The sequence below is a fragment of the Taudactylus pleione genome, unplaced genomic scaffold (assembly GCF_031769625.1).
Source record: "Taudactylus pleione unplaced genomic scaffold, aTauple2 ptg000520l, whole genome shotgun sequence".
Taxonomy (NCBI): domain Eukaryota; kingdom Metazoa; phylum Chordata; class Amphibia; order Anura; family Myobatrachidae; genus Taudactylus; species Taudactylus pleione.
The window spans coordinates 11,005,682-11,031,062 of record NW_028284922.1 but is presented as its reverse complement, the minus strand read 5'-3'; the positions used below and the strand labels follow the sequence as shown (position 1 = coordinate 11,031,062).

The window sequence follows — 25,381 nt, the reverse complement described above, 5'->3', positions numbered from 1 at the left end:
ACTAACTATAACTTTATTATTACAGTTTTAGCATACTCTAGTGCAAAAATTTAAATGTTAGATTAAAATATATTGCTATGAAAAATAGAGATATGTATTATTAATCATACATTTAATTGATGAAGATCTGAGGCATAATGATTCTCAGTCTGTGCAGTTGTCAATGAGGCCTGTCCTGTCCAGGCCAATGATGGTGCTTTTCTTGCGCGCTGTCTGTCTGGTTCTAAGACCCTGTTGGTATTTGGCTGATAGTGGCCTGCTGTACTCCAGGTCCATTGATATAGATTAATGATATACTGTTATAATCTATAGTAGGTTTGCAAACATTCTCTACGATCTCATTTTACTACATTATTAAATGTCATGATTCTCAAAATTATTATATGTCATATTAATATGAGACCCATGTCCTATAATTTACCATAACCATAATAACCTATGGTAATCCCATATTTAGAATATATAACTGCTTTGGCACTAGTAGTTCTACAATGCCCCAACATGCTGGGTTTTATATTTCCTCAAAAATAAGAACCACATGATGGTTGAACCTGCCCTGTACTACATACCACTAGAATAGTACAGTAAGTTAATAACTACTATATTAATAGTAGTTACTAATCACTATCTTAATAAAAAAGTATCACCCCTTGCTTAGTAGGCATAGATCCGCTAGCAGGTTATCATTTGTACTCTAGTGACCTTTAGGCCTGCTGTTGTAGTAACCAATGAGAATTAGTCTACACTGTTAACCAATAATTTAATATCCTAAATAGGAAAATCAAGTATTGATCAGACATACATATGCTGTAAATGTATACTTAACTGTTCTAAGGCAACTGCTCAGGTCAGATTTCATATCTTCATAGAGCAGTCGAAAATCTTACAGCAGCAGACATCTCTAAAGCTGGCCACAGACATAGCGATGTGCTCACGATCATCCGATGTGTATGATTTGCCGTGAACTCTCCACGGGAGCTCCCCAGCAGTCGTGAGCATGATTTGGTCCAAAAAACTGCCAATTTGACTTCCAATCTCACGATCCATCGGAAGAGCTGAATGAATCTTGACTTTCCCAAAGCAAGAGAAGAGGCTCTTCATGATTGATCGTGAGATTGGAAGTCAAATTGGCAGTTTTTTGGACAAAACATCATCTTGCATGGACAAATATCTTCATTCCTGGACAAAAGTCCTGGACAAAAGTCCAGGAATGATGATGTTTGTCCATGCAAGATGACGTTTTGCCTCTTTCTGAGTCCAGTTTTTTGGAGGGAAAAATCCGAACTCGGCGTGCAAATTCGAACCTATCCGAGCATGCACATCCCTAATTTATATGTATGGTAATATGTTTTATTTTTGTTGTTGCAATATATTTGTTTATGTTGGTGACATACATTGGTTTATGGTGGTATATTCAAACATCATAATCTAGTGTATCACAGCAACAAAAACAAATTTTATATATGTATTGATGTTGTAATGTTTTAATATTTGTTGTTGAACTAAATTTTTTTAAATCAATTTATAAAATTTTTCAGTGATTTTTTATTGTGAGGTTATTTTATAGGTGTCACATGACATTGGTGGGTAAGTGGGTGGCACACATTGGTGAACAGTGGGAGGTTAAGGCATGGCCCAGCCACCGCCTGCCTCATTCCGGCGGGCGGTGGCTGGGTCATGCATTTATAAATGGCTGGCACACATTGGTGGGTAGGTGGGTGGCACACATTGGTGGGTAGTGGGGTTGCATTAAATACAGTACCAATAGTCACCAAACTGCTGTAATCCAGACTTCACTGTGCAGGCTCTATCGTGCTTCCTTCTTCTTCTATCTACGATGCTGCACAAGATGGCGATTGGGCGTGTACAGGGTCCTGTCAGTAATTTCCCAAAGTATGATGAATCGTGAGATACATCGTGAGTAAAAAAACTCCTCACAATTTGAATCAAATCGTGTCCCAGATTGGCAAATCTGCCCTACAGCATGGCAGATCTCAAGATGCGAGGTACGATGAGTGGGGATGCACATCGGCATCGTGATCAGGAGTAGAACTTCACGATTTGGCCATATTTTACACCATTTGTCGTCACTTTTCGTCGAAATCAGCCAAATCGTGTGAAAAATCAAGTGTGTGCAGAGCCGTCGAGAGCTGAACAGGGCATGGGTACTGGGGGCATGGTCAGATCAGTAAGGACTTGGCCACGCCCCCACCAAAAAAAAAAAGAAAAATTGCTATGCACTGATAGTGAGACTTATTACTCATAACAATAGATATTTTTTTCAAAACAATGACTATGGGCCTGATTCAGCAGTGCATGTAAGTGCACTGCTGAATGCAGATTCCTGATTATCGGGAATATGCACGTGCGCAGGACCCATTCTGCAAGTGTGCAGGATGGGTCCTGCTAATATGCACGCAATCCCTTGAATGCCTCTGCCTGGTTGACAGGAAGAGGCATTTAAGGGGCGGTGCAGTGACAGGGGAGGCCGGCGTTCCTGAAAACGGGGCGTGTCTGGTCCATTTTCTGGGAGTGGCCAGCCCAGAGACTGCGTGGCCGTACACAATCTGCTGGGCTCGCAAGACGGCCAGCCTGAGTAAGCTGAGGCTTACTCAGCTGGCCTGGCCGCCCAGCTCTGTCCAAAAGCACGACCATCGACAACCGATGGCAATGGTGATCCCAGCCTGCGACCTCCATCGCAGTGCTGGCATCGCAAATATAGCAGGGGGTATCCTACACCTCCTGCTGCATTTGCATTATTGCAAGGATCGCGATTGCAAAGCTGCCTGCATGCACTACACACTACAGTACATGCCTGCGTGCAGCTTTGCAATTGCGATCCTTGCTAAATCAAGCTCTATATGCTATTATCCAAAAACATTTCAAGAAGAAAGAAAATCAGTTTCAATTGGTGCACTCACATCCTCTCATAACATTTATATATAAAAAAGCTATTTTTATTAGGTATGCCTTAAAAAGAAAAATATCCTTTGGTCTCAACTCTCAATATGTTAAGAATGCTAAGGTTCCACTCTATTTTTATTATATGAAGAAAAATATATTTTTTATTATATAAGAATTATATGTCCTTAAATAAAGTTAACAAGCGAAATATAATCTTAAAATCATAAAGATATAGAGTGATAAAGAAATTAAATTTTATAAGTGAATAAAGAATTATTAAAACCAATGCTGTGTGCTGTCTTTATTTATAAATCTGTGTGTTTTCAAAAGATGTATCTCTTTTTTTGAATTGGAAACATTTACTGCAGAGTTTAAGAGTTACAAAAGTGTCTATAGAGATTGTCAGCCAGAGATATAGTTAATTTCAAACCTCTATTACTACAATCCGCATTTGTAATGCAGACTGTAGTGTGATATTATCGACTGAATTTGCATTGCAAATTCAGGCAATATCACAGGGATTTACTACAAATCCCTTGCAGGGACAGAGCTTGCGAGAAATCTCTGTCCCTGCGAATCCCCTCTGCACTCTAGTCACGATATTTTTGCAAAAAAATACTGTGACTAGTGCCCCGCGCATGCGCCGACCGGCCACCGCTGCTACTCCTCACGGCGCTAAGCCCCGCCCCGACACTAAGCCTCGCCCCCATGATCGCGGAACCCCCCGAGACCCCCACTCCCTTAATAGCACTTACCTGCAGTCATTGGTGCTCCGTTGATGTCTTCCATGTCCTCCGGTCAGCTGACATCCCATACTGCACTGGGACCCGATCACCTGATGACCGGGCCACAGTGCAGCATGGGAGACCAGCTGACCAGAGGGGAGTCATCACCGGAGCCCCGACCACCGGTCCCTGGAGTCAGGTAAGTGAATTTTTTTTGACAATTTTTTTTTTTTCAGTGTATCAGCTTGTGGTCTGTTTAGACCACACAGCTGATCACTGGGACCTGCTCTGGGCTCTACTCTGCCTTTTGGAGCAGAGTAGGAGTCCGGTAACCGGGGGAGACCCTGGATAACGCCACCTCCAGGTGGCGTTATTATCATAGGGGTTTCCTCGATATTTTTTTTTTATTTATTTTTATTAACTTTGGTCGGATCACATTTCCCATTACAATTATGGGAAATGCGATCTGCTTACTAAAAATAAGTGATACTTAGGGGTTGGAGTAGAATTTTACGAATTCTACTCCAAATGCCCTGTAATAACTATAGGTGATACTAAAATAATGTGAAAAGGGTGTGAAAACACCCTTTTTCACTTTATTTTAGTAAAAATAATGTTAATAAATAGAGCCCATAGAGTGATAAAGAAAATACATTTTATAAGTGAATGAAGAATTATTAAAACCAATGCTGTGTGCTGTCTTTATTAATAAATTTATTATAGTTTAGTCGCTGTGTGTTTTCAAAAGATGTATCTCTTTTTTTGAATTAGAAACATTTACTGCAGAGTTTAAGAGATACAAAAGTGTCTATAGAGACTGTCAGCCAGAGATATAGTTATATTCAAACTTGGCTGTTATTATACAGTCCAGGCTGCATGCTTGTACATTATGCTGTATAAAGGAGGTATATTTTAGATTTATAATGCAATGCTGATTTATATTCCTTTTTTATAGATATAATACTGAGGCAAGCAGCAGCAGCTTCATGTATGAGCTCTATTTATTGTTTGTACTATTAATTATTCAAATGTGTTAACCCTAAACAGAAAAGGGTTAAACCAATTCTGAATTTTTGATAATGTATTAAGTATAAGCATATACAGGTTGTGAAGATAACAACTCTCCATAGCAGCAAATGCTAGGAGCGTTTTATTTGACGTTTGTGTAGTTTGTTCATTTAATACAATAAGCCACTTATACTATTCTCAGGGAGAGATGATATATTGTAAAACTCCCTATCTCTATACATAGAGATCACTATGTTGTATCTGTTAGCTTGGCCTGCAGTGACAGTACTTCAATGGATGTCAGCCGCGTGTTCACTGATAAGTTTTCGTACTTCAGAGCATGACGGATTGTACTCCTAACTATGGGGGGTATTCAATTAGGCTGCGAAAAGTAATTATCGCCTGTTTCAATTATCCCCATATTCAATTTCAAAGACTTTTCACCGGTGCGAAAAGTCTTTGTTAAAAAACAGGGCTAAGTTTTCACCATATAATACATGGCAAAAAAAAGAGCAGAATTGGGGTTTAGGGGTGCAGGCTTAAAAAAAATAGCCTGCACCCCTGGGAGTGTACCATAAAAGTAATCTGTGTCAAAAAATTGAAAAAAAAAATCCTCTGGACACCCCAAAAAATGTACTTGCATATTGGGGGCGATAAAAAAAATATTTGGGAATAAAGTTTTAAAGTAGCAAAATGAATTCAGGGGGGTTCCCAAGTATGCGGCAGGTGTTTTCTAGAATGCAGGTGGTAGCGGCAGGTGTATTTTAGAATTTAAAAAAATGAGTTTTGGCACTTAAAAATAAGCTTGCACCCATTTTCATGTACCCCAAATTTGATGGGACAAGTTATTTTTTCCCCCAAAAAAATACCCAAAGTGCTCTTCTTAACCCCTTCTTCTAAAGCCGCATTAAAAACCACGACTACCTTCAGCAGCGCAAACTGGGGGTGCCCATAGTGATCCCCCATGTCAGGACATCTTTAGGGGGGTGACAGGAAGATTTCCCGAAAATTGAATGGACTTTTCGATACTTACCTTTCCGCCGTGTCCGTTTTCACTGGATCCTAATGGAATAAGGGGATAAGCGGGTATGCACCCGATACTTTATCCCGGCAAAAAATGTCAATGAGGGCAAAAAGTCCGACCTCTGACTTTTCGCCCCACATTGAATATGGCCCTATATCTCTCCTTGCTAATGTTAAACGTCTCCACAGTTTTATCTGCACATGTCCCTGGGGGTTACTGAGTGCTGGCTATCACATCGTTATATACACACAACTCATGTTAAGCCCTCCCCGTAGTCTCCGTACTGGTTGTTTCCTAATTACAGCATGTCAGTGTAAAAACTCCTGCACGCTTACTCTATATTAATGGTTTTGGAGATTTACTCTGTATTACGGATGGTATTTCCGCAGAGTCATACAACTTTCACACATATTTAAATAGACATAAATCATCCTATGCCTTGAGAAAGCTTATCTAAGCGAAATGCGCATTGGCATGTGGCTGTGCGCTGTCCACATATATGTGCATTGATTTATGTCTATTTAATGTGTGTGAAAGTTGTATGATTCTGTGGAAATACCATCTGTAATACAGAGTAAATCTCCAAAACCATTAATATAGTGTAAGCCTGCAGAACTTTTTACACTAACATGCTGTAATTAGGAAACAACCAGCACGGAGACTACGGGGAGGGCTTAACACGAGTTGTGTGTATATAACGATGTGATAACCAGCACTCAGTAACCCCCAGGGACATGTGCAGATAAAACTGTGGAGCCGTTTAACAATAGCAAGGAGATATAGTAAAGCTGGGTACACACTTTTATGATTGCAGGCTGGTCGGGTAAAACTGTCCCAATCAGCCATGCAGTCTGTCCCCAGTGTGACCCCCTGTCAGCCGCGTACACACTGTGCAGACATAGCACAGTGTGTACAGGCTTCTATGGGATCGGGAGGTCAAACCGTCGAATATTAAACTGTACATAAGATGCGACCTCCTGATCCTGACCGTTGCAGGAGCGTTAAAAGTCGTTTATCAGCTAACGCTCCTGCATCGAGACTGGGTACACACCTATACAATCCAACGGCCGTTCTCTCGATATTGGATGAACGGCCCCATGATTGTGTAGGTGTGTACCCAGCTTTAGGAGTACAATCCGTCATGCTCTGAAGTACGCAAACTTATCAGTGAACACGCGGCTGACATCCATTGAAGTACTGTCACTGCAGGCCAAGCTAACAGATACAACATAGTGATCTCTATGTATAGAGATAAGGAGTTTTACTATATATATCATCTCTCCCTGAGAATAGTGTAAGTGGATTATTGTATTAAATGAACAAACTACACAGACGTCAAATAAAACGCTCCTAGCATTTGCTGCTATGGAGAGTTGTTATCTTCACAACCTGTATATGCTTATACTTAATACATTATCAAAAATTCAGAATTGGTTTAACCCCTTTCTGTTTAGGGTTAACACATGTGAATAATTAATAGTACAAACAATAAATAGAGCTCATATGTGAAGCTGCTGCTGCTTGCCTCAGTATTATATCTATAAAGAAGGAATATAAATCAGCATTACATTATAAATCTAAAAAATATATTCTTTATACAGCATAATGTACAAGCATGCAGCCTGGACTGTAATAACAACCAGGTTTGAAATTAACTATATCTCTGGCTGACAGTCTCTATAGACACTTTTGTATCTCTTAAACTCTGCAGTAAATGTTTCCAATTCAAAAAAAGAGATACATCTTTTGAAAACACACAGATTTATAAATAAAGACAGCACACAGCATTGGTTTTAATAATTCTTTATTCACTTATAAAATTTAATTTCTTTATCACTCTATATCTTTATGATTTTAAGATTATATTTTGCTTGTTAACTTTATTTAAGGACATATCATTCTTATATAATAAAAAATATATTTTTCTTCATATAATAAATATAGAGTGGGACCTTAGCACTCTTAACATATTGAGACCAAAGGATATTGGTCTTTTTAAGGCATACCTAATAAAAATAGTTTTTTATATATAAATGTTATGAGAGGATGTGAGTGCACTAATTGAAACTGATTATCTTTGTTCTTGAAAACATTTTGGTCTATACACTCTAATCAGTAGGTGGCACCATCATATATGAAATATAAATCTGAATTATTGTTAATATGTTATGTAGCATCCTCACCTTAATACTATTTTTTACTTAATAATCTTGGTGCGGGATTATTGTTTCTTCCATAAAATCTATATGTTTTTATCACATCAATAGAATAAGTGCGGTATGATATGAATTGCTTACATAATGTTAGAAGGTTGCAGGAATATGAAATACATGTTCACTTTGATAAAGGTAAAATAAATTAACAATAGCATTTTAAATATGTTATAAGTCTATACTATTTACTGATTATTCCACTGTAGTTGCAATATAATAACGCATGTCTTTTTTCACAACCAAAAAAACCCCAACATATTTTGACTTTCATTATTACTGGACACAAAGAATGCCATTGATAGACATATATTAAGTTAATATCAAGTTAGTATTGAAGTTAGGACTTGCCAGTAAGAACCATGTCGACATTGTGTATCTACATGTCAAAATGTCGACATTCAAATTATTGGTAACTGCACATACTGTAGTTTAACCCGCAGTCAATATATAGACATGTCGAATTTTCGACTGTCAAATTCTGACAATTTCTATATTTTGACTGTCTACATTTTTATCGTGTCGACATTTTAACCTGTCTATATATTTATTTATTTTGGTTGTCTACATAAAGTACCTGTCGACATTATGGTGTCTATATTGTGATTATCTATGTTCTAAATGTCGACATAATATGCCACACCCTGTTCAACTTTATGTTACTAATGTCAACCAAATTAAATGATGCATTACCTTATTCTAAAAAATATAATTGGAGATGTATAAAATTAATAATAATAATTAATAAAAATATATATTTTGGATGCCAAACCGTAGTTAAAGATTGTAAAATCTTACAAGTTTCATACTGTGTGTATATTTCATGTATAATTCTGGTTTACTGTATTATTTCAGGGATTCATGTGGAGAGAATAGCACTGCAGTATTGGAATCTATTCTGGCATCAAGAAATTTTTCATACAAATGCTACAACAATTATAGGCAAGTAGCAAGATAGTAAATTACCACGCATCATAAATAAGCAAATGTATATGGTATATGGATAACACAGATAAATAAGATAACAATCATCACTTAATAGAATGAGTCCTACTGAGTACATGACAAAGCCTTAAAGCATAAAACGTGTTTATGCTTTTGTTTTATTGGTACAGTTGATCTATGGCCCTCATTCAGAGCCGTACGCTCTGAGCAGAGCGCACGCTCTGAATGAGGGCCGCCCTCCATAAAAATGGAGCGTCCTCCTGGACGCTCTTATAGCTGTGGGTCATCACCCACAGCCTATACGAGCGTGCAGTTTGATGGCCGCGATGGTCGTGACCATCGCGACCATCGAAACTGCGAGCCGGAGCCCGCGGTTGAGGTTTTCAACCGCAAGGCCCGGAGTGATTTTGGCTCTATCAGAGCCAAAATCACTCCCACTGACATCACTAGTGATGTCAGTGGGCCGGCTTCTGACGGTAGGCGTTCCCTTGGGAACGCCCCCATCAGGGAGGCATGCCCCCGGCACGCCCACCAAAGGGGGCGTGCTGTCAATCAACATCGACAGCGTGCCCCCTTTGATCAGACACAACGAGCAAAGGACTTTCCTTCGCTCGTCGCGTCTGGCGCATGCGCACGACGGAGCTCCCTCCGTCATGCGCATGCTCAGTGCAGACCATCGACCCACTTGCGAGCGGACAGCCGCTTGCGAGTGGGTCTGAATCAGGGCCTATGCTCACACCACATGGTGGGTACATGCTGACCTTCCAGACACACAGACGGGGTCATATTGATTGTTTAAAGTAGAGATGTGCTGTTTGGTTCTCCAGAAATCTGTATCCACCTGAATTTTGTAAATCCGGGTCGCGGTTCGAAGTTAAGTGTTGGATTGCATAAATTTAATGATATTAAAAAGTTTTCAGAATTTAAAAAAATAAAAAAAAACAGATCCAAAAACAAAACTAAAACACGAAGATGAATCCAAAACCAAAACACGGGGTCAACGCACATCTCTATTTTAAAGGAGATGCTTTAACTTAAACAAGATGGGTCACAGCTTATTATTATTTTATTATTATTCTCTATTTAAATGCCACCACATGGGTTCAGCAGTGCCTTACAAACTGCATAACAGAAACAATATAAACAAAACAAGAAAAAAGTGACTTACAGTACAAAACATTGCAGGACATGGACAAGGTTTTTAAACATTGGTGCATCAGCAGTCCTAATACCCTAATAAGCAGCGGGGTGGCAGCAACCAAGAGTTAGGTGTCATTGTAGACAGTATGGTGTATATGATAGTATAAGTAATAGAAGGAAAAGCACATGAGGGAAGAAGGCATTGCTCCTAAAAGCTTACACTCTAAAGGTTAGACAGACAGGTGTGACACACGGGAGAGGCAGCAAGCGAGGAGCATGGAGCAGTCGGTTAGGATGAGAGATGGATGGCTTTGATAAAGAAGTGGGTCTTCAGTGCCCGTTTGAAGGTTTGTAGAGAGGTGGAAAGTCTGATAGGGGGAGGTATAGAGTTCCAGTGGTAGGGAGCAGGAAAATCTTGGAGGCTGGAGTGGGAGGAAATAATCAGTTGGGAGGAGAGGTGGCATTCTTTTGTGGAACAAAGTGGGCAGGTGGGATTGTGAAGGGAGATAAATCGATACAAATCGATCAACATCAATGTTGTGTTTCTGGGGCTAAATGATACATTTACTAATAGACAATTTTTTATTTGGATTTTTAAGTATTAGTACATGTGTGATTTAGCCACAGAAACAAAACATCGATGTTGATCAATTTTGATTGAGTTTAAATTGATCAAACTCGATTAAAATCAACCTTTAGTAAATATACCCCTTGGAGAGTAAGATGAGCTGGGCAGCATCACTGAAGACAGATTGAAGTGAAGAGAGATGGGAGACAGGGAGGCTAGATAAGAGGAGGTTGCAGTAGTCCAGTCTAGAGATGACCAGTGAGTGGATGAGGGTCTTATTTGCCTCCAGGATGAAAAAGGGTCTGATCCTGGAGATATTTCTGAGACAGACGCATCAGGACTGCAAAAGGTACTGAATGTATGGTTGAAGGAGAGGCAGGAGTCAAGGTTAACTCCAAGACAGAGCACTAGTGGACTTGAAGAGATTGTAGTGCTGTCAATAGTTAATGAAATTGTGGGAAGTGAGGTTATACGGGAGGGTGGGGAGAATATCAGCTCAGTCTTAGACATGCTAAATTTAACAATGCGCTGGGATATCCAGGAGGAAATAGCAGAGAGCATGGCCGTAACTACCATAGGTGCCAGAGGTGCAGCTGCTATGGGGCCCAGAGCTAAGGGTGGCCCATCCTCCTTGTTAAAGTTACATGTGTTATATAAATTTTTTACCATTAGGTGGTACACAGGGGCCCTTACAAACTTTTGCTATGGGGCTTTCAAATACCTAGTTACACCCCAGGCAGAGAGACAGCAGGAGATACAAGTGACAAGAGAGGGGTAAAGGTCAGCGGAGGAGAGGTAATCTGAATGTCATCAGCATAGAGATGATATTGGAGGCTAAATGAGCTGATGAACTCACCTGAAGATGATGTGTAAAGGGAGAATATAGGAGGTCCCAGAACAGAACCTTGGGGGACACCTACTGGTAGTGGAGTGGAGTCATGGGAGGAGGAAAAAAAAGTATAGTAAGAAAGTTAGGACATCAGCCAGAAGATGGCAGTATCACGCAGACCGAGGGAGTGAAGGATTTGCAGGAGGAGAGAATGGTCCACGGTGTCAAAAGCAGCGGAGAGAGGAGTAAGAGAAAAAGAAAGAGAGAAAGAAGGAAGGGGGAAAGAGAGACAGTTGTAGGCAATGGGAAGGAGAGAGACGGGTCAGTAATTAGAGATAGTGCCTGGATCAAGGGTGTTTTTTTTTAGAATGGGGGATACAAGGACATGCTTGAATGCAAAGGAGGCAGTTCTCAATGAGAGGGAAAGATTGAAGACATAAGCAAGAGAGGAACAGGCAACAGGAGAGATGTAGCAGAGGAGGTGGGAGGGAATAGGGTCAAGGGAGGACGGGGCAAGGACTGGATTTGGGTCATGACTTCATCTCCAAATGCTAGGGAGAAGCTAGTCAGGTATGTAAAATGGATAGGAAAGGAGAGTATGGGATTAAGAGGGTCTGGGGGGAAGTGATGTCCTGACAGATGGATTAAATTTTGGATGTGAAGGTGGCAAAGTTAAGGGCAGAGAGTAAGTAGGAGAGGGGACTGGGGATGGGCAGAGGAGGGAGCTGAATGTGGTGAAGAGATGAGAGGGGTTGGAGGACTGGGAGGAGAATAGGGTTTTGAAATAAAACTGTTTAAAGAGGGAAAGGGCAGCAATGTAGGTCGAGAACATAAATTTGAAACGGAGAAAGTCTGCATTGGAGCATGATATCCTCCACTGTTGCTCGGCAGTTCATGGATGTTTTTGCAGGCATCTGGTACATTTGTAATGCCAAGGTTGATGTATGGACCTACAAAGGTGAGTAGTAATCGCTGAAGCAACAGAGTCTAGAGCAGAAGTGTATTCAAGTCTGGCGCATTGTATAGGGAATCAGCTTGGTCAGGATAGGAGAAAGAGACAATGGGGGAGAGAAGTGAGTCGGTCAGGGAGGATAAGGACATAGGGGTTCATTTACTACAACCCGACTGTTCGTGTTTATGACCAATATTTAAAAAATCTGTGCTTTTACTAGCAAGTTATGGCTAGTAAAAGCACTGCCATTTTAAATATTGGGCATAAATGCAAACAAAAGTGTTGGGTTTTACATCCCAACACTTAGTAAATAAACCCTATAGAGACTTAGTAAATAAACCCTATAGTCACAATAGCCTTAAGGTTACGCTTGGTGATGGTAGCTTTGCAAGGCTGTGGTGGAGAAGGGATGAGGGATAAATTGAAAGAGAGAAGATGATGGTCAGAAAGAGGAAATGGGGAGATACCACAATGGTGAGTGAAGACCAGGTCAAGTTAGTGTCCACTCACATGGGAGGGTGAGGAGATCCATTGAGAGAGAACAAATGATGATGTGAGGGTAAGGAGTTTAGAGGCAGAGGGGTCAGTAGGGACATTGATAGGGATATTGAAGTCACATAAGATGAGGGAGGGATGGTCTAAAGAGAGGAAGTGGGAGAGCCAGGAAGTAAAGTTGTCATGGAATTAGGAGATAAGGCCAGGGGTGCGAGAGGTGACAGCTACATGACAGCTTAAACCCAAAAGTCACGTACAGTAAGCCGTATCTACCCCAAATGGCCACCGGACTCTCTTGTCATGACCAGGGGTTCTCGACATGCCGAGCCGGCAGGTATTACCTGTGAGGACGCTATAGGAGGGGCATCTGGCGGTGGCGCTGGTATCTGGCAGGGTGCATTGGCTGCGCGTAGTCCTGTGTGGGCATACTGTCACTCTGGTCTGGTTAGGCCTGGTGGTGCTTCCGTTCCACTCTGGCATGGGCGCCGCCATCTTGCCTCCGGTCACGTGACCTAGTCGCCCTATCCTGGTGTGTCACATGCTTTCTCTGGCCAGTCATAGTCCAGCACTGGGTATTTAAGGTAGTGCAGAACTTCCTTTCATTGCCAGTGCAACGTGTTTCTCAGCGAGAGCTGAGAGAGAGACTTCCCGTGCTTTCACCTGTCTGTTGGGATCATTGCCTAGCCTGCTTCACACTGCCTGTTCCAGCCCCACTGGATTCTCCTGCCTCCTCCATTGCCTCTCCCTTGCCTGAGTACCTGTGTCAGCTATTACCCTGCACCCTGCCTCCACTTGCCTCTTCCCTGCAAATTCACTTCAGGCTGCAAATCATTTCTGCCTCACAAAACCTGGATTACTGGACTACTTTCTGCTATCACTACCTGGACTTTTTCTCATTGCTTCACTACAGTTCCCCAAGTGCACTTTAGTGCTATACCCGGACTTTTTGTTTTGCCACATTCAGGTCTGTTAAGCCACTCATTAAAAACTCCACGTTTATTTTTAAATCAGCTTCAGTGTCTGCTCCTTCTACCACCCCGGGCCCACAACAACCATATATATGTAAGCATGCAAGTGAGCATCTGTATATTTACATCACACACAGAGGTTGTATATCTTCCAGCTTCAAGTGCACCCGGGCTCTTATACTATGGAAAGAAGCTTTTCTCTGGAACACTCCATTTTGAACTTTAAACACTGAGGTGTTATCTCTGCAATACCTCTTGGAAACTGATTCAATATTGTTTCTTTTTCTTTTTTGTCCTTATGATATTGGAAGTTATCGGAGGATATACATCACATCTCTGGCAAATTTGTGGGTGAGACCAAACAGTTGGGATTGAGACCTCTAAAAGTTTTCCTCATGTCTGTATTCAAGTCTGGCGCATGATTATATACTGAACCCTTTTATTATATGTATGTTATTGATTTGGTGAATCATTGTTTCTGTTTAATCTGCTGCTTATGACTTTTTGTGCGCTGTGATTCTGTACAAACATTATTTTTGCCAAGGCACACACAATGACTTTTGCAACTTTATACTTGCTAAAGTAATTGTGCTATACATAACATACAGAATCACAATATAAGCAAGTAGCACATTAAACATTTTCCCAACCGTAGGTTACATCATTTCCGAAATAAAATGTAAGGTTTCTCAGCAATAAATATTTATACATTGGGGGATGTATTTATATATCTCCCATGAATAAATATTTATACTTTTTTTAACATTCCATAACTCTGCACATAGTACTCGGTTACTCTTCACTATTCTGCAATCTAAATACAGTATGTAGACTGTAAATAAAACTTTGATAAACACAATGTAAAAAAATGGATACCCAGTTTCAGAGTTAATGAGCATGCACACAGTTCCGTCTATATGCAACTAGGTCTTTCAACTATTATTATTATTATTGTCATTCATTTTTGTAAGGTGCTACAGTGCTCCACAGTGCTGCGCAATGATTAAATCAGGACATACATAAAAAGGGAATCGGTTTGAAATACCGATGGACGGGATGCCGGCTGTCAGTACACTGACAGTGGCATGCCGATGGTTAAAATGCCGACAGAGGAATGGTAAGTAATGTTCTCCTATCCTGTTTACCCCCTAACCCTCCTTTCCTGCACCTTCATGGCCGGATTATAGGCGGGGCCGGCGTCGAGGGGTCCTCACATATTGCGGGCCCCCACACTGCAACAAACATTCTGGGCCACTCTGGACCCTCTGTGGCCGACTCCCGGTCCCGGCCGGCAGCATACAGCACTGCACTGCAGTGACAGCACACTCCATCACTGATACACATGGCGGCAGATGATGGAAGCCCTGTCCCTGACGGGCCTAATGCCATTAGAAGCCTACCCTGCTGCCTGCTGTTATACATAGAGGTAGGGAAATATGTATGTGCTCTCTGTCTGACTGTCCCTTCCTCCCTCCCTCCCTCTCTCTCTCCCCCTCCCCTCCTTCTCTATCTCTCTCATGACTTCTCTATCTTCCTCCCTATCTCTAACTCTTTATCTATCTATCTATCTATCTATCTATCTATCTATCTATCTATCTATCTATCTCATTCTTTCTCTCCCTCCCTCTCTTCCTCTATCACACTCTCTCTCCCCTCTCCCTCTCTAAGCGACAGATACTAAAGGGGAAAATTAAATGAGGTAAAACGCCCATAAATACAGTTTTCGGGCTTTTACCGCATTCCCCATATATAAAAATCACGGAATGCTTTGTCAGGTGGTGTTACCCCATAGTAGCTTATGGGCTTCTTATCGTGATGCTCCCCCTTGGGAGGGATCCGATCAGATCGCTCCCATCACCCCCCCCCCCGCGCGACCTTCTGCACATGCGCAGAAGGACGCCAGAGGGACTAATGGGTATTACATTTAGTGTAGATACTGCTGCTGTCTTGCAGTTACTTGCAGACACTCTGCATTATTCCGGACTAGTTAGTGCAGCCTTGCAGTATAATGTATTTTATATGACCAGTTTAAATGCTTGACCTGACCAACCCAACAATATATGTCATACTTACTGACTTTTCGCTGCACCTTTCCGAGAGCAGCCAAAGAGGACCTGCTGCTCTCATCTTCAGGGGGGCGGAGCCTGACTATAGCTGTCATTAGGCCCCACCCCCTTTACAAGAAAATCACGCAATTAACGGGTCTGTGAGGAGGGGTCGGGGCTAAATGCTGTGATTCCCCCTCCCTACGAACCCGCAAATTGCTTGGAAAATCTCCCCAACCTGCCCACTTCACTAGGAAGTAAGCGGGATGCGGGAGATTTGCCTACTCTTTCGGGGGTGCTGGGGGTTCCCCTGAAAAATCAGGAACCTCCCGTGACTCCAGGGGATTAGGTAAGTATGAATTATATGTATCATTGCAACAGTGAGAACTAATGTGTGCAAGCAGACTTCTGATAAAGTGCCATGGGTCACAAGTACAATGTCTCAAACTGAGCTTTCATCAGTAGGGCACTGTAGTAAATGTGCTGCACATAGTGCTGTACTGATATCGGCTTTACTGTAACGCTTGGAGTTGTTGCAAGCTTTATTCAGGTTTGATTACAAAAAACTGTGATCATAATTGGAGTGGGAAGCCAGGGGCTGCTTACACTTCTGGGTATGAATAAGGACAGACTACAATTTTGGAAGCACTAATACACTCCGCATGTCATGGCATGCCCCCAATGTGATGTGAAGATGACCACACTCCCTCTTTGTGTATGTGCTGAGACTATGTTGGGTGCTATATAGATTACGAGCCCTTTAACAATGCTCCTCTACTTTTATTTTAATAACAATACAGCTCTGTTTCTTCCCCGCAGACCAGTCAAGATTTTACAGTGTGTGGACTTTCCTAATCACCCCGAATGTGCCACAAACAACAGGAGTGAAAATGTTATTTCGTGGAGGACAGTGATTTTAGCTTGGCTTCCTCTGCTTATTAATCATGGGAATATTTAATCAACAAATCAAATCAACAAATCAACAAATAAAAAAACCTGTATAGTTATTTGTATCAGGTTGCTGTCTGACTTTGTAGTCTTGGACTGTATTAGTACTGTAATTAAACTCAACATAAACTTTTCAAAAGACAAAATATTCCATTTTAAAATTGGTACAAAGGAAATCTCCATGTCTTTCCTTTGCATCAGTTTTCTAAAATGTCCACATTTAGATCTATTATGAACCTCAAAATTTGATAACAGCTACAATTTAATTTTCAATCTGATATTATTAATGGATATTCCTCCCCAGTGACGCTTACAGTCTAAATTATCTACCACAGAAACACACTAGCAGTAAGCTACCAGTAAGTGTATGGACTGTAGGAGGAAACCAAGACACACATTGGGAGACCTTACAAACTCCTCATAGATAGTGGCCCAGTCAGACTGGAACCTATGGCCCCAGTGATAGGAGGCATCAATAATTAGTTATTTATTTAAAAATTGTCTTTTCCTAGAGGCAACAGAAAAATTTGAGACTTTAAGGACATATCCCCTGGCATATTCCGGGCAAAACATTATATTACATCAATAGTGCGTGCATTCTCACCCACCGATTGGAATAACCCACTAGATAGATTATTAGGTGGACAGATTCCCAACAAAAAGGCCATAGAAATTTCTTGGTGAAGAATTGGATCATACATTGGTAAGCCAGGGTATGCGCCAATGGTTGACTCAATTCCCAACCCTCTCGATGGAGGATTTAATACGAGGCTTATCGAAATCACGTGCACTATTGAGTGCTAGCACATACAACGAGTTATTTTTGAACATTTACCATAGAACCTACTTATCTCCCCACAGAAGATACAGAATGGGTTGGTAGGACACTCTTAAGTGTCCTAGATGTGATACAATAGAGGTAGACTTATATCATTGCATATGGCAGTGTCCAGTAGTTCAGGGCTTTTGGAAAAATGTTAAACAAGATGCTGAATTACACCTAGTAAACTATGTACCCTTTACACCGGAATGGGTGGTATTAGGTATCTTTCCGAAAGCGCAGAGAATTACCCAAGGCAGTAGAAAACTATTAATAGCCATAAGTGCTGCAGCTAAGAAAACTATTTTACAGGAATGGATTAATCCAACTCCCATAACTTTCACATTATATAAAGAAAAACTGAGATTTGTTTTTAGAATGGATTGGGTAGAGACTATGGGCCTGATTCAGAGGCGGTCGGAGGATGCAAGCGGTTGCTCAGAAACTGGGCGGCCGCTTGCATCCTGACCGGCTGCCTCTGTTTCGGTCGTTAGGCTGTGGGTTTACACCCACAGCTCTAACGACCGCTAGGGTGATGGTCGCGATGGTCATAGACCATCGCGACCATCGGGGCTTACGGCGAGACCCTAGGGTAGGGTCTCACTTGTCGTAAGCACCGGAGAGCTTCTGGCTCTGTCAGAGCCGGAAGCTCTCCACTGACATCACTAGTGATGTCAGTGGGGCCTCCCCCAAATGGCAGGCGTTCCCATGGGAACGCCTCCGTTTGGGCTGCCACCCCCCTGGCCGCCTTCCAAACGGGGCGAGCTGTCAATCAACATCGACAGCTCGCCCCCTTTGGAAAGAGACACGCTACGACCGGCGCTGTCGGTCGTAGCGGGTCTCATGCATGCGCACGAAGGAGCCGGCTCCCTCGTGCGCATGCGCACTGGACAAACATCGAGGCGGCCGTGCGGTCGTAGACCATACGGCCGCCTCTGAATGAAGCCCAATGTTTAATAGAGAAAAGAAGGCCTTGTTCTTTTTTGAGACCTGGGAGAGTTATATCCCCACCGTGTCAGTCACAATGCAAACAAAAATTTACAACTGTATGCGTAGGACACAATGGTATGAGACTCAGATATTGATGGGAAACTCACCAATTCAATTACCAGAAAGGTGACTGTATTCCTAAAATTAGAATATGAGCTTGGTCGATGGGTGGACGCCAGACAGAACTTCACTTCATTATATGTTTTTACTCTTTTTATTTTTACAATATCAAGAGCTCAATTAGTATCAGTATATGTTATTTAATTGACAGAAATTTTTGTTAAACAAATGGAAAATTTTAATATTTGTAGATTTCAAATATGTAATCGAACTCAGCATTGTCATCTTTTTGTATTATGTATATGTAAATGATTTCCTTGCTTCAATTTAAAATTTAAAATTAAAAAAAAAAAAATTATTTTCAGTATACATAATTAATGTAAATATTTGGAAGACATGCTTCCTGGAGACAACAATACCGTGTTCTGAAAACTTGTATAATGGTACATGTGATTTTCTATGCAACTTTCTACACAGTACTGAACAAAGACCATTAGCAAGATAACCTCCCGTCTATAGCGATATACTAATTTGTAATGTTGTGCCAGGGGTGTTTCTAGGGGTCCGAGTGCCCCTGGCAAAGTAATGGACTGGCACCCCCATAGGCAGCACCCTTTCAATCTCCCCAGCCATCCTCCTTCTGTCTCCCCAGCCATCCTCCTTCTGTCTCCCCAGCCAGCTCCCTTCTGTCTCCCCAGCCACCTCCTTCTGTCTCCCTAGCCATCCTCCTATCTCCCCAGCCATCCCCTTCTATCTCTCCAGCCATCCCCATCTGTCTCTCCAGCCACCCCCTTGTCTCCCCAGCCATCCTTCTTCTGTCTCCTCAGCCAGCTCCCCTTCTGTCTCCACAGCCATCTCCCCTTCTGTCTCCCCAGCCAGCTCCCCTTCTGTCTCCCCAGCCATCCCCCTTCTGTCTCCCCAGCCATCCCCCTTCTGTCTCCCCAGCCATCCCCCATCTGTCTCCCCAGCCACCCCTTGTCTCCCCAGCCACCCCTTGTCTCCCCAGCCACCCCTTGTCTCCCCAGCCATCCTCCTGTCTCCCCAGCCATCCTTCTTCTGTCTCCACAGTCATCCTCCTTCTGTCTCCTCAGCCATCCCTTCTATCTCCCCAGCCATCCCTCTTCTGCCTCCCCAGTCATCCTCCTTCTGTCTCCCCAGTCAACTCCCCTTCTATCTCCCCATCTGTCTCCCCAGCCATTCTCCTTCTATTTCCCCACCCATTCCCCTTTTGTCTCCCCACCCATTCCCCTTTTGTCTCCCGGGCCATTCCCCTTCTGTATCCCCAGTCATCCTCCTTCTGTCTGCCCAGCCATTCCTCTTCTGTCTTCCCAGCCAGCCCTCCTTCTGTCTCTCCACCCCCAGGCCTCCCGCATCCAGCTCCCACAGTCCACAGATACTTACCATATCTTCTGGCTGCAGATGTGGCCAGCTCCTCAGTGCCAGGTAGCTGCAGGCGTCAGCGGCTACCCGGCACTGGACACCTGCCCTGGGTAGGTACCAGGGGCATACCTGGGACTACAGTCCTGGCAGTCTCATCCTGATTCTACCCCCTGGCCGCAGGTGGCACCACCATACAGCGCCCACCCTCGGCTGGCGCCCCTGGCGAGTGCCATCTTGGCCAATGGGTAGATATGCCCCTGTGCTGTGTCTTTCAGATTATAAGCACAAATTTAAAATGATCACTGACATGTGGCGTTTATTTTATTTTGTTTATGTTTTAATTTATGGAGAAGAATAAAACATCTATTTAAAAAATATATATATTTTTCTCAATTGACACACCAGACAACAATGCCCACGTTTGCTTCTGTTCCTTTGGAGAGCAATACAAGGTGGTAAAGTCTTTTGTATTTTAGTTCTTATAGGTTGCATGTGTGTGCCCTCTGCTGCTTAAAGCTGCACTACCACCTATATAATATATTGCATATTCCTAATCTCCTTCGTCCCCTAGAAACAGGGCAGCCATCAGGAGGGTACAGCAGTAAGGGGCCTGGATTGCCTAGTGAGCCTACTACAATCAGACCATTTTATTTTTTTATTACATTGAATGTGCTGCACTGTGGTCCAAGGTGGAGAAAAGGCCTTACTGCCACATATTGTGGGGGTGAAGAGGCCCCCGTGTGGATCCGATGCCTTGCATTTAATTTCAGGCCAGGTTGCTTGTCATTGCAATCAGAGTCGTGGCCACACACACTTTTGCAGTCCGACCTGGAACATGGGTCAGCTCAGCTTTAGCAAGTGAGTAGAGAACTAGTGATAGCGTACACACATCAGACTACAGCTCTCTCAGAATATAGTTCTGCTTTATAAAAGGGTTACAGTGGTTTAGTTATGTAGTGACTGTGGGCGGGAAGTATTAAGCATCGCATCGGTGTATTACCGCAGTATGTACCAAGAACATCGCAAAGGACAGCTCTCCCAATAAGAGCTGTCCTTTGCAATGGCTCTGGACAGAGGGACTTTAACACCCAGAAGTCCCGCTGGCGTCCTTCTGTGCATGCGCAGAAGGACGCCAGCCGTATGAGCTGATGGGAGGGATCCAATCGGATCCCTCTCAATGGGGAGCGTCCCATAAGACTTCTATTGAGTAACGCCACCTGACGAAACTTAATACATATTGGGAATGCGGTAAAACCCCCGAAAACTGCATTTTCACTGTTAATACATCCCACCCCAGAATTTCTATTTTTAATAAATGTTGAATTATATTTTTTTCAGTCAGTCCTGTGTCTCCTTATCTCTCTTTGTTCCTTTCATTTCAAAGTGCTGCTCCCAGACACTCTCTCTCTCTCTCTCTCTGTATATACAGTACTGTGCAAAAGTTTTACACAAATGTGGAAAAAAAGTAAGAATGCTTTCAAAAATAAGTGTTAATAGTTTATTTTTAGCAATTAACAAAATGCAAAGTAAATGAACAGAAGAGAAGTCTATATCAAATCAATATTTGGTATGACCACCCTTTTCCTTGAAAACAGCATCAATTCTTCTAGGTACACTGGCACACAGTTTTTGAAGGAACTCAGCAGGGAGGTTGTTCCAAACATCTTGAAGAACTAACCACAGATTTCTGGATATGTAGGCTTGCTCAAATCCTTCTGCTTATTCATGTAGTCCCTCGATTATGTTGAGATCAGGGCTCTGTGGGGGCCATATCATCACTTCCGGGACTCCTTGTTCTTCTTTACGTTGAAGATAGTTCTTAATTACATTGGCTGGATGTTTGTGCTCATTGTATGTTTGGGGTCGTTGTCCTGTATATTTTATACACACATATGTATTCATACATACATACATGTGTACATGATACTGGCTGATGGCCCTCTTCACCTGCAAAAGGGCCTTTTCTAGTCAATCTAGCTAAATGTTTGTCTGCATAAGGGATTTTTCCAGTATCTAGTCTAGGTTCCTCATGAGGTGGTGTGAGGTGCCAAGCAGCGGAGGGGGTCTTGCTTTTTCATTTGTCCTGACCCCACTGTTTCTGATGGCAGCCCTACCTAGAAAGGTGCTCCATTCAACCATCTTTCTCAGGGTGCCTGCTTGGCAACTTTTGGCATGAGGGAGCAAACTTAAGCAAGTGGCCCATGGTCTTCTACCAGAAAGCTATAAATGAAAAAGACGTGACATGTACAGTATCATATGACTGATATGGGAATAAGTTTATAGACAGTAGCCAATTAAACATTTTCATGTAAAGTGGACTGTTTGAGGACTTGATAACACGATATGTGAAGAAATTCATTATCATGGCAACACTGCTATGATGTGGTTCATCGTGGCATCTCCCCTGGACCTCCCACCTGGGTCTCCCCATCTGGCATGCAATTGTGGCACAGGTAAAGTAATCAAGTACGCAAAATAATGATATTGTAAGGGTTGCAATATGGTGTGTTCAGTCAGGGAATTGTCTGATTGCCTGTAGGAAGTCAGGAAGGAATGTTTTACTTTGTTTAGCAAATTAAATGACACTACAAATCAGGTTTATTGGCCTTCCTCTGGATTGCCAAGTGCTGTGAGACAGCAAGGATTAGTGCTTTATTTAAGGCTGATCTTTTCGGTATATACAACTAATGTATACATATTTGGAAGACATGCTTCCTGTAGACAGCAAACCCATGCTCTGACAAGTTGCATAATGGTACTTGTGTTTTTCTATGCAACTTTCTACATTGTACATAGGGAGCGATTCAGCACAGATCGCAATTGCAACTGCTACGCAGATCGGCCGATTGTTGCATACTGCGCATGCACTGCGTGTGTATTGTGGACTGTGGGGACTGGATGCAGGAGGTCCAGGACTGGAGAGACAGAAGGAGGGCTGCCTGGGAAGACAGAAGGGGAATGGCTGGGGAGACAGAAGGAGGATGGCTGGGAAAATAGAAGGGAAATGGCTGGGGAGACAGAAGGGAAATGGCTGGGGAGATAAAAGGGGAATGGCTGGGGAGACAGAAGGAGGATGGCTGGGGAGACAGAAGGGAAATGGCTGGGGAGACAGAAGGGAAATGGCTGGGGAGATAAAAGGGGAATGGCTGGGGAGACAGAAGGAGGATGGCTGGGGAGACAGAAGGGAAATGGCTGGGGAGACAGAAGGGAAATGGCTGGGGAGATAAAAGGGGAATGGCTGGGGAGACAGAAGGAGGATGGCTGGGGAGACAGAAGGGAAATGGCTGGGGAGATAAAAGGGGAATGGCTGGGGAGACAAAAGGAGAATGGCTGGGGAGACAAGCGGGGTGGCTGGGGAGACAAGCGGGGTGGCTGGGGAGACAGATGGGGGATGGCTGGGGAGACAGAAGGAGGATGGCTGGGGAGACAGAAGGAGGATGGCTGGGAAGATAGAAGGGAATGGCTGGGGAGACAGAAGGGGAATGGCTGGGGAGACAAGCGGGATGGCTGGGGAAACAAATGGGGGATGGCTGGGGAGATAAAAAGGCATGGCTGGGGAGATAGAAGGGGAGCTGGCTGGGGAGACAGAAGGAGGAATCACACTGCGATTATGCACACAGACAGGAATCCATCGCAGAGTGAGTGACAGGTCATGAGGGTTTGGGGGTGGTGACAGGGGAGTGGTTACAGAAACACAGATGTGCCTGTCCGTTTGAACACCGTTGGATGGGTATGCATAACTTAGCCATTGTGATTGCCTACGCAGCCTGAGTACTCCCTGCATGCGACGAGACTTGCAAATTCTGAGATAATTGTGTGTGATGGGCCAATGTTACAGATGTATATGCAGGACTGTGAGGTATTACGGATGTGAGAAAGCAGTAGTGGGCATCTCTATGCTGGCAGAGCGGTGGCAGATATTACCATATTTTTGCAGTTTCCTTGCGTGCGATTTGCAACTTCGATCGTAAGGCCCATTGTTACACCAGCAAGATAACCTCCTGTCTATAACTACTGGTCTAGATCAGTGGTTCTCAAACTCGGTCCTCAGGACCACACACAGGTCACGTTTTCCAGGTCACCCAGCAGGTGCACAGGTGTATTCATTATTCATTGACACATTTTAAAAGATCCACAGGTGGAGCTAATTATTTCACTTGTGTTTCTGTGAAGAGACCTAGAAAACATGCACTGTTTGGGGTCCCGAGGACCGAGTTTGAGAATAATTATTAAATGAAGCTGTTTTGAAGATTTATTTTCTCTAGACTGACACCGAGAAGAATCTCCTCATATTTAAAATGTTCCTTTGTAGAGCATATAACGTGGATGTCTTTTGATGGCAGCCCCATTTTACACCAAGCTTGTAACCTAGGTTATTACCCGGGCACCCCAGGTTGAGGTTTGGTCCAAAAGGGTCTGAGAAAAATTACCCGGTCAAGTTACTACCAGGGTCGATCCTGGCATGGTCTGGGGTAATGGTGCTGTGTGAAAGGTCTGTCCCGGGTTTTCCGACACGGGTCACACTAAAAGCTGCTGATTGGAACTAGAAGATGTGCTCAAAGATGATGTCATCTTCAAAAAACATTCATTTCTAATGACATTCACAAGTTTTGCAGGGCAGACACGGGTTCAGTGTGAACGGAGCCCACCCATGTATAACCCGGGACCAAGGTGCAAAATACCTGCCTACTCTCCCGGGAATCGCGGGAGGCTCACGATTTTTCGGGTAACTCCACGCGATCCCGGAGGAGTAGGCATATCTCCCGCATCCCGCCCACTTCCTAGTGAAGTGGGCAGGATGGGGAGATTTTACCTGAAATTATCAGGTCCGTACGGAAGGGGCAGGGCTAAATGGGGCAAATCGCATCATTTAGCCTCGCTCTCTCCTCACGGACCCGCAAATCTCGGGGGTTTCTGTAAAGGGGCGGGGCCTAATGCCATCTATCGTCTGGCCCCGCTCCCCAAAGAGGAGAGCAGCAGGTCCCCTCCTGCTGCTCCCGGAAAGCTGACCAGGAATGTAGGTAAGTATGAGGTGTAATGTAAGGGGTCTGACCCAGCTTTGACACTTTCAGACTGCGTTCGAAAAACCCTGGTCAGACCCGACATTTTGGTGGAAACGGGTTAAAAACTGCACTACTACTACGTATTACATATTTCTAATCTCCTACCCCCCCAGATCCTGGGGCTGCTCCATGCCGCCATTTTTCCTAGGCTTTTGGCCTGAGGGGGTGAACTTATAAAAGTGGTCCATGCTCTTCTATCAGCAAGTTATAATAGAAAAATAGGTTTGACTGCATCCCATTCAAAGGATTAAAATGAAAGAGCGAATATCTGTTCATATATATATAATAGCTTACAATGGGGAAAGTG

The 25,381-nt window shown here is 43.2% G+C and overlaps 1 protein-coding gene across 1 annotated transcript in view; it reads left to right on the top strand.

Moving 5' to 3' along the window:
• LOC148501365 (ADP-ribosyl cyclase/cyclic ADP-ribose hydrolase 2-like) overlaps positions 1-16,771 on the top strand; it is a 100,060-nt gene extending 83,289 nt beyond the window's left edge. Inside the window, exons 8-9 of the mRNA XM_088450605.1 lie at positions 8,727-8,813; positions 16,633-16,771. Coding sequence (XP_088306731.1) covers positions 8,727-8,813; positions 16,633-16,771 — 226 coding nt within the window. The remainder of the gene's footprint in view (positions 1-8,726; positions 8,814-16,632) is intronic.
• Positions 16,772-25,381: the final 8,610 nt, after the last annotated feature.